Here is a 10,550-nt window from a genome sequence, read left to right on the forward strand (position 1 = left end):
CGTCATTTATGTTAAACCCTGAAGTGGCTTCATTTACTGTGTAGCCGAGATGATACAACAACAGACAAACCAGAGACACAATCATAGGAAATATGAGAAAATACTGGTTTAAATACTAAAATAAGAAACAACGTTTTCATTTGAGAATCGATTTCAGAGCATAAAGAGCTGGTATCAGAAGTATCGATATTTCAGTATCGATCTGCACGTTATTAGTGACGTGACTTTAATGTCCAGACGCTGGTTTACATCAGGGAAACGTTGGGTCCAGCTCCATCAGAAGAATGAAGACCACTACTTTAGAGAAGGGAAACGGTTTGAAAAAGGAGGAAAGGACGACATATACACGGATCAGGCATAACATTATGACCACTTATTTTATTTTGACTCATCAGAGAATCACACGAGGCTGTAGTTAGTGGGGAATCTTATATATTTGATCAGTTTGGGATGAAGTGAATCTGGAGGCAGGTCAACACCTCGTGCTGTTCTTCATGTTTTTATTTTTAGTTGTTCCTAACGTTTCATTCACCTGGTTTCACTCCACTCAGCACCAGGTCAAAGGTCAGAACACTGAGTTGGTTTAAATGTTATTAACTCCTCCTGTCACTGGTCATAATGTTGTGGCTGATACTTTCCTCCAACTACAGGTTGTTAACAGACTCTCTGGTCATGTGAGTTTCAGGTGGAAAACAACCACAGATGTTTTATATTTTTATTTTTATTAAGTCTTTTAGAATGAAACGTCTTAGAGAAACTCCAGTTGCTTTTGTAGACAGATAATAAACAGATCAGCCTCTAGTGGGACTGACTCAGATTAAAGACATTTCATTAAAGTTCCTTTAATAATGAATGTTCTTAAAGCCACTGAACGTAAAGTCGTCCGTGTGGAAGTGAAGCTCACGCTGAGTCTCCTGTCGTGTCCCGGTCTGAGCTGAGGTTAACCTTCGATGTGTCGCTCGGGATTAGAGACTCAGATTAGCTTAATCTGGACTTCATCTCCGTCTCCACGGCAACAGGGATCCAGTCTGAAACAGTGTTGTTTACTAAATACAGGTGACCTGCATGTGTGCAGTCAGACTCTCATTACTATCAGGACGTAATGCTCGTTAACATCAGGCCACGCCCCCAAACGATCTGATTGGTCGAGTAGATCAACAGATGGATCAAGATTTATTTTGACTTTTATTTAAGTTCTGAGTTTCTGTACGAGAGAATAAAAGTGACCAGAGTCAAATTCCTTTTATGTGGAACATTTGTTCATGATACTAATTCTGTTATTTTTTTGATTTCACGGTTTATTTAGTTTTATTAGATAATTATTTTTTATTTTATTTAATCTTTCTTGTTTTTTCTTGTTTATTTTTATGAAGCTGCTGTGACAAAGTAATTTCCCTCGTGGATCATTAAAGTCCAAACGTCTAATTAAGTCTGTTACGCTGATTATGACCTTATCATAGACAAACCTAAAAAAAGTTTTTCACCTATTATTTTTGGGGGAGGTGGGACAAAGTTTAGGGAGAACGGGCTGGACACGCCTGTGTTCACATACTTGGCCAATAAGTTCGTCTGACGTTATTCTGACTTTGAGAGTATTCAGATACAGGAAAAGGTTTTTAATCTTTTCTGAAAAGTTCCAACGTGTCAGAGGGAAGATAAATAAATAAATGTACATTTGTTCTGTGCTCTATGAACCTGAGTTAATCTCTGCAGGACGTTCACTCTGCTCCTTGTAGAGATGTTTTCTGGGGTAAACGGTGTGTTTGTTACCAGGTGTCTCTGCTGTGAGACGTCTCAGTGTCTCCTCTAACGGGACGTTGTCCTCTGTGGTCTCAGGCGTTTCAGCGGCAGGTTCACGAGCGTCTCACTCAGCTGGAGCTGGTCAACAAACAGTACCGACGTCTGGCCCGGGAGAACCGCACCGACGCCGCCAGCAAACTCAGAGTCATGGTGCATCAGGGGAACCAGCGGTGGGACGGGCTCCAGAGGAGGGTCAGCGCCGTTCTCCGGAGACTCAAGGTGAGACAGCGAGGAGACGGAGGAGAAACCAAACATCCACCCTGAGCTGCTCAGGATTTAGGTCAGAGCTGTTGCATCATGACATGAGCTCCGTCCAGACGGAAACACGACTATTTCAGTCCTGGAAGGAAAAAGAAAAGAATTAATTTAACTGAAATATTCTGCTATTATTTATCAGGAAAATGAGCCAATAGGAAGGAAGGAAGGAAGGAAGGAAGAAAAGGAAAGAAGGAAAGAAAGAGAAGGAGGGATGAGAAGGATGGAAGGACGGAGAAGGAAGGATGAAAAGGAAGGAAGGAAGGAAAGGAAATAAGGAAAGAGAAGGAGGGATGAGAAGGAAGGAAAGGAAAGAAGTAAAGAGAAGGAAGGAAAGAATGAAGGAAGGAAAGGAGGAAAGAGGAGGAAGGACGGATGAAAAGGAAAGAAGGAAAGAAAGAGAAGGAGGGAAAAAAGGAAGGAAGGAAAGAGAAGGATGGAAGGAAGGAAAGGAAAGAAGGAAAAGAGGAGGATGAGAAGTAAGGAAGGAAGGAAAGAGAAGGAGGGAAAAAAAGGAAAGAAGGAAGGAAAGGAAAGAGAAGGAGGGATGAGAAGGAAGGGAAATAAGGAAAGAGAAGGAGGGATGAGAAGGAAGGAAAGGAAATAAGGAAAGAGAAGGAGGGATGAGAAGGAAGGAAGAAAGAAAGGAAGGAAATAAGGAAAGAGAAGGAGGGATGAGAATGAAGGAAGGAAAGAGGAGGGATGAGAAGGAAGGAAGGAGGGAAAGAAAAGGAAGGAAGGAAGGAAGGAAAGAGAAGGAGGGATGAGAAGGAAGGAAGGAAGGAAAGGAAAGGAAATAAGGTAAGAGAAGGAAGGAAGGAAGGAAGGAAGGAAGGAAGGAAGGAAGGAAAGAGAAGGAGGGATGAGAAGGAAGGAAGGAAGGAAAGGAAATAAGGTAAGAGAAGGAAGGAAGGAAAGAGAAGGAGGGATGAGAAGGAAGGAAGGAAGGAAAGGAAATAAGGAAAGAGAAGGAGGGATGAGAAGGAAGGAAGGAAGGAAAGGAAATAAGGAAAGAGAATGAGGGATGAGAAGGAAGGAAGGAAGGAAGGAAGGAAGGAAAGAGAAGGAGGGATGAGAAGGAAAGGAAAGGAAGGGAAAGGGAAGGAAGGAAGGAAGGAAGGAAGGAAGGAAGGAGGAGATGTTGTGGGAGGATCTGTATTATGACCTGATGAGGTGAAACCTCTTGAAGCTGAACCTTTGTCCTCGTCAGCACTTCACGTCCCAGAGAGAAGACTTCGAGGGAACTCGTGAGGGGATCCTGGTCTGGCTGACGGAGATGGACCTGCAGCTCACCAACGTGGAGCATTTCTCCGAGAGCGACGTCGAGGACAAGATGAGGCAGCTCAACGTGAGTCCGGCCGCTCGGGTTCTGGGGCTTAGACCGGTTCCTCCGGGGCCCCTCTAAAGGTTCTGGGGCTTAGACCGGTTCCTCCGGGCCCCCTCTGAAGGTTCTGGGGCTTAGACCGGTTCCTCCGGGGCCCCCCTAAAGGTTCTGGGCCTTAGACCGGTTCCTCCGGGGCCCCTTCTGAAGGTTCTGGGGCTTAGACCGGTTCCTCCGGGCCCCCACTAAGGTTCTGGGTTTAATCCGGTTCCTCCGGGCCCCCCTAAAGGTTCTGGGCCTTAGACCGGTTCCTCCGGGCCCCCTCTAAGGTTCTGGGCTTAGACCGGTTCCTCCGGGGCCCCCCTGAAGGTTCTGGGGTTTAATCCGGTTCCTCCGGGCCCCCTTTTAGGTTCTGGGGCTTAGACCGGTTCCTCCGGGCCCCTTCTGAAGGTTCTGGGGCTTAGACCGGTTCCTCCGGGCCCCCTCTGAAGGTTCTGGGGTTTAATCCGGTTCCTCCGGGCCCCCTTTTAGGTTCTGGGGCTTAGACCGGTTCCTCCGGGCCCCTTCTGAAGGTTCTGGGGCTTAGACCGGTTCCTCCGGGCCCCCTCTGAAGGTTCTGGGGCTTAGACCGGTTCCTCCGGGGCCCCCCTAAAGGTTCTGGGCCTTAGACCGGTTCCTCCGGGGCCCCTTCTGAAGGTTCTGGGGCTTAGACCGGTTCCTCCGGGCCCCCACTAAGGTTCTGGGGTTTAATCCGGTTCCTCCGGGGCCCCCCTAAAGGTTCTGGGCCTTAGACCGGTTCCTCCGGGGCCCCCTCTAAGGTTCTGGGGCTTAGACCGGTTCCTCCGGGGCCCCCCTGAAGGTTCTGGGGTTTAATCCGGTTCCTCCGGGCCCCCTTTTAGGTTCTGGGGCTTAGACCGGTTCCTCCGGGCCCCTTCTGAAGGTTCTGGGGCTTAGACCGGTTCCTCCGGGCCCCCTCTGAAGGTTCTGGGGCTTAGACCGGTTCCTCCGGGCCCCCCCTAAAGGTTCTGGTCTCTCCTGTGCAGGGCTTCCAGCAGGAGATCACCCTGAACACCAACAAGATCGACGGCCTCATCGTGTTCGGGGAGAACCTGATCCAGAAGAGCGCCCCCCTGGACGCCGTCCTGATCGAGGACGAGCTGGAGGAGCTGCACTCGTACTGCCAGGAGGTGTTTGGGAGGGTGGCGCGTTTCCACCACCGCCTGGTGACCCGACGACCGGTACGTGCAGAACCGGTCCCACGGATCAGAACCTTTATTCAGCAGAGCTTTAAAACGCCTCCTTCTCTGAGCTGCAGGTTCTGGAGGAGGAGCCGGAGACGACAGAGGAGGAGGAGGAGGGAGTCCAGGCGGTGGGCGGAGCCTCGGCCGGACGACAGACCATGTGCCACCTCCTGGCGCCGCCCCTGGAGCGCTCGGGCCGGGAGACGCCCGTCAGCGTGGACTCCATCCCGCTGGAGTGGGACCACACGGTGGACGTGGGAGGATCGTCCTCACACGAAGACGACGAGGACGCCTCCTTCTTCAGCGCCCTGTCAGGTAACCGTGACGCCGCCCGCCCCCACGCTAACCCCGCCCCCCACGGAGGAGACGTCACGTAAACCCCGCCCCCCGCATTAACCCCGCCCCCTCTCTTCCAGGCGTCACAGGATGCTCAGAGCTGTTTCTTAAAGCTCATGTGCTTGTTATTGACCAACATCCTGTCTCCTAGCAACCGTGGCCCCGGCATCCACCTCCACTCATGACCTTAAAGTCAAAGATCTGAACATATTTAATCACGTTTTTGAACTGAAAGCTGCACGATGCTTTTCAGATGCTTCAGATGTCGAGTCCATTTTCATTTTTACACGTTTCTTTCACATGTAATTAATCTTTCTTTAACACAACGTCTCATTCAAATGTCTTCTTCAGCTCTTAATGATGGTGGCGAGATAATTCCTTACGACATAGGCCTCCATCTTTGGTTGATTTGACATTTTTGATATATTTTTTATTTTTATTTTAAATACACATAAAGATGAATCCAAGATATTTTAGTGAAGGAAGGAGGCAAGGAAGGAAGGATGGAAAAAGAAGGAAGGAAGGAGGGGTAAAAGTACACAGTAGGCCCCGCCCCTATCACTGCTGAGCCAATCACAAGGCTGCATATTACACATTGACTCTGTCAGGTTCCCAGGTGAATCCACGCTTCAGTGTTAGCATTAGAGAAGCTAACAGTGTAGCTCAGTCAAATCAGCTGCTGTCAACTACTGAGGCCAAGACGACTGGTCACTATTTAACTATTAAAGTTAAATCTTGGAACAATGAATTGTTTAGATGTGGTTAAATAATTATTCTGTTCATGTGACGGATCTGGATCTGGGAAAAACTTCAAGGAACCTCATTTAACTTCGATTGTTTGTTCCCTTGATTGATTTTTAAATCTTAGTTTCTTTTGGTTCTTTCGTTCTCTGCAGTGAAGTCCATGACCGACACGCCCAGCTGGCACCAGCCCGGCTCTCCGTCCCGGAAACGGGTCCCCCGAAAGATGATCCGAGGGCTGAGCTCGTCCCCTGAACACACCACCAGCGCCTCCTTCCACCCGCAGGGCTACGTAAGTCCGAGGCAGTGCAGCTTTACGTCCTGGTCCAGGTCCTCGTCCAGGTCCTGGTCCTGGTCCTGGTCCTGGTCCTGCTCCAGGTCCTGGTCCTGGTCCTGGTCCTGGTCCAGCTCTAATCAGAGCGTCTCTGTGTCTGTGTTCAGGCCAAACTGATGTCCGAGTGCTGCGGCAGCATCGACAGCGTCAAGAGAGTGAAACTGATCCTGAACGACAACGAGGAGGAGGAGGAGCTGGAGGACGAAGGTCTGACCTGCAGCAGCAACAAGCAGAGAGGAACAGGTTCGCTCACTTTAACCAGCTCAGACATGAGGCTGCAGGGTTCAGGGACGTCCTTCTACATTCAACCTGTCTCTGGTTAAAAACAGCAAAACTATTCAGTTTTAACCAGTTTAGATCTTTTAATCAACATTATTTTATCTAGTTTATAATAATATCTCAGTCCTCCTGGTCCTGGAACATAAAGCTGAAACAAGTTCCTTTGAGACGTTTTGTTCTTTTGTTCAGAAGAAGCTGCTTGAATGAAACGTCTTCAAACTCTCTGAGTTACAAGTCCTGTTGCTGTTGTGTCAGTTTTATTTTAGCAAATCATCCTGCTCTGATTTAGCACCAAGATCTGCACAGGTTTGTTTTGTTTTTTTAATGGTAGAAAGTTTGTCTGGATCAAGAATCAGGAGACTTTATTGTCATTATTATTAACATAATTTAAATTTAAATAACAGTTCTGATTTTAAAAAAAATCACTGTGCAATAAAGATCTGCTTTCTGTATTAAACTGATCCTGACACAGATTTAAATCAGCTAACGGCTGAATTCAGCACTGAATAGAAATCAGACCTGAATCCTGCAGAGGTGGTTTAAAAGCTGACTTTAGTTCTGGGTTTTAATTGTTTATATTTTTTCTCTGTGATGCATTAATGTTTGTTTTTTGTGCATGTGTTGAAATGTTTAAAATGAAGCTACAAAGATAGATGTTTTTTGTTTTTTTGTGACATCGTATAAACCTGATTTAACAGGTCTCCACTATTGTTCCTTCAAAAGTCTCCAACTGTCAAATCATCATTAAAACAGATTAAATCTGGTTCCAGACGTGTGAGACACCAGAAGTAGAAGGTCACACATATGAAACGTTGGTGGTGACTCAGACTGTGACTCCGGGTTCTTCCCTCAGGTGTGATCGAGCGCTGGGAGCTGCTTCAGGCTCAGAGGTTCAGCAGCGACTCTGAGGTCCAGCAGGACCTGGATCAGTGGCAGAAGCTCAACTCTGACCTCTGTGATGTCACTTCCTGGCTGGGGAGGACGCTGCCGGAGCTGGAGCGTCTGCAGACCATCGCACCGTCCGCCAGCGTCCGAGACGTCGAGGCCAACATCCGGAAACTCAAGGTAACCACGGCAACGAGTCCACCCGCTTCCCGTCAGTCTGATGCGTGAGTGAGACTGAAGCGTCCGTGTCTTCTGTCCAGGACATGCAGAGATCCTTCAACAGCTACAAGTGTCTGATGATCTCCGTCAACCTGAGCAGCCGTCACTTCCTCCGGGGCGACAGCGCCGAGCTCAGGGAGCTGAGGGAGGCGCTCAGCTCGGCCAATCACAGCTGGACGCAGGCGTGCGGCGGCCTGGGCCTCTGGGAGAGGAGGCTGCACTCGGGCCTCATGCAGTGTCAGGTCAGACCAGGTCCAGGTCCTCTGCTCCTCACTCCTCACTCCTCACAGCTGATTCAAGCTCATTCTTCTTCTGCAGGAGTTTCACGAGACGCTGCACTCGCTGCTGCTGTGGCTCGCTCAGGCCGAGAACAGACTCTGCTCCGTGAACGAGTCCGGTCCGAACGAGGTCCAGGACGTCCTGACGGTAACGAGCAGCCGACACCAGCAACATTCAACCAAATCATTTAACTTTATCATCTGCTGGAGACGCTCAGTGTCCAAACGTTCCCTGTTCTTACCTCCGGGTCCTTAGACAGGTTTAAATGATGCACGAGGGAAATTGCTTGGTCATAGCAGCTTATTTGTTACTAAAATATGATCTGTTCACATTAAAAGACATGATCTTCTTTAGAAACTAGAGTCTGCTCAGGTCCCTCTGGTCCAGTCTGGTTATTTATCACACGTACGGTAAATGACTTTGTCACAGTGACGCAGAATAAAGTACAAAAATATACACAAGAAACAATAAAAGGTTTTAAGTATTAAATTTGAAAGAATGTGTAAAATCTACAAGAATATAACATCACTCTGACAGACAGTACATACAGGGTGGGGGGGGCAGGGAATTAAAAAAAAAAGGTTAAAATAAATGACTAGGATCAGTGAACGTGGACATTGAAGTAATTAGAGCAAACACAAGCAGATTATTGTTAAAATAGTCTGTAAAAAAAAAAAAAGACAAATCTCTGACGGTGACTGGGATGAAGGATGCAGCATCTGGACCTGGACCTATTTCTCTGACGACCCGTTAACGTCCAGGAATCAGGTCCAGACTCAGTTTCTAGAGCCCTGAACCCTGAACCCTCTGTCTCCAGGTGGACGCTGATTCTCCTGGTTCTAGTTTCTAGTTCAGTCACTTTATGAACAAATGATTTAGATCTTCAGAGTTTTCGTTCAGCTGCTCGTCGTCTAAACCTGAACGAAATGTTGTTGAGTTTAAATCCTGTAGCAGGATGATAACATGTCCCGTCCTCTCTGTCGCCCCCTGCAGGCTCTTCAGGACGACCTCCTGAGCCGCCGCCGGCAGGTTTCCTCCCTGCAGGAGATCTCGTCCCAGCTCCTCCTGGAGGCCACGGGGGAGGAGAGTCTGGAGGCCAAGGAGAAGGTCCACGTCATCGGCAACAAGCTGCAGCTCCTCCTGCGCCGGGTGGAGGCGGAGCTGCAGGGGAGACGGGTGAGTCTTCCTCCCCTCACTCCCCCCTCAGAGCTTCACCTCTTAAAGCTTTAAACTGAACCAGTTCATCTGTTGGTTTGTGTCTCAGGGAACCAGCTCCACCGGCTCTGAGCTCAGCGCTGGTCTGGAAACACTCGGCTCAGCCGTGCGTCCCGAGGTAAAACATATAACTATGAGCACCAGGCCACCAGGAGGCGCTACAGCCAGAGATTTACTTTAATATATCAGAGCATCATATTTAAATAAGGTTTTTATTTAAAGTCTGAGTCTGTTTATCTGGAGTCTCTCCGTTGGGAACTGATTCTGCTGGACCAATCAGATCATGTGGGCGGGGCTTCAAGCAGTGATTGACAGAAGCTTATAATAGAAAGATTATAATAATATATTTTTCTGATGTGAGTAGCAGTAAGAAGTAAAATGACTGTGTCCATATATTTACGATCAGCTGAGGCAACAAACTGAACTAAACTCAGAGCAAATCTTTATTCTCGTAAATAACGGACTCATCTCTGACTCGTTTCAGGAGGACGTTGGTCGACAAGAAGCTACAGTCAGACAAGCAGCAGCGAGGAGGTAAGTTATTAAATGAACCAGAGAATGTTTAGAATCATCTTTACATGCAATAAATCTGGTAAAATGTATTAATATAGCACATAAAAAAAGAGCAAAATGAAGAGAAATAGAAATATAGAAAAAAATTGAATAAAAGTAAAATCTACACAAATAAAATAAATGAAAGAATAAAATCTACGTAAATAAAATAAATAAAAATTAAAACCTATATAAATAAAAGGATAAAATCTATGCAAATAAAATAAAAAAGTAAAATTTACACAAATACAATAAATAAAAGAATAAAATTGACGCAAATAAAAAATTAAACCAATATAAATAAAAGGATAAAATCTACACAAATAAGAGTAAAATCTACAAAAATAACATAAGAGTAAAATAAAAGAATAAAATAAATAAAAGAATAAAATCTACACTAATAAAAAAAATAAAAGCATAAAATATATGCAAATAAATTACATAAAAGTAAAATCTACACAAATAAAATAAAGAATAAAACCTACACAAATACAATAAATAAAAGAATAAAATCTACGCAAATAAAATGAATTAATAAAATCTACATAAATAAAACCGTAAAATCTACATAAATGAAATGAAATCTATGCAAATAAAATAAAAAAGTATAATCTACACAAATACAATAAATAAAAGAATAAAATCTACGCAAACAAAATAAATGAATTAATAAAATTGACGCATTAAAATAAGAAAACTTACACAAATAAAATAAAAAATAATCTCCGTAAATAAAAAAATTGAAATCTACACAAATAAACTAAATAAAATGATAAAACCTGCGCAAATACAAAAAAGAGTAAAATCTACACAAATTAAATAAATTAACAAAATTTATGCAAATAAAATAAAGTAAAATCTACACAAATAAAATGAATAAAACAATAAAATCTACAAAAATAAAATAAATAAAAAAAAGAAAAAAGTAAAATCTACACAAATACAATAAATTAAAAAATTAAATCTACGCAAATAAAATAAATTAATTAATCAAATTAACACAAATCAAATAAATAAATTAATAAAGTCTACACAAATACAATAAAAAAAAGAATAAAATCTACGCAAATAAAATAAATTTATAAAATCTACA

General features: G+C 44.9%; 1 protein-coding gene across 1 annotated transcript in view; it reads left to right on the top strand.

Annotated features, from left to right (window-relative positions):
- Positions 1-10,550, top strand: part of syne2b (spectrin repeat containing, nuclear envelope 2b) — a 136,334-nt gene that overhangs the window by 122,699 nt on the left and 3,085 nt on the right. The window contains 12 exon segments of the mRNA XM_047611357.1: positions 1,837-2,019; positions 3,266-3,403; positions 4,420-4,614; positions 4,692-4,932; positions 5,850-5,986; positions 6,136-6,271; positions 7,161-7,372; positions 7,453-7,653; positions 7,730-7,819; positions 8,645-8,866; positions 8,955-9,023; positions 9,390-9,439. Coding sequence (XP_047467313.1) covers positions 1,837-2,019; positions 3,266-3,403; positions 4,420-4,614; positions 4,692-4,932; positions 5,850-5,986; positions 6,136-6,271; positions 7,161-7,372; positions 7,453-7,653; positions 7,730-7,819; positions 8,645-8,866; positions 8,955-9,023; positions 9,390-9,439 — 1,874 coding nt within the window.

This window comes from Mugil cephalus, chromosome 17 (genome assembly GCF_022458985.1).
Source record: "Mugil cephalus isolate CIBA_MC_2020 chromosome 17, CIBA_Mcephalus_1.1, whole genome shotgun sequence".
Lineage (NCBI taxonomy): Eukaryota > Metazoa > Chordata > Actinopteri > Mugiliformes > Mugilidae > Mugil > Mugil cephalus.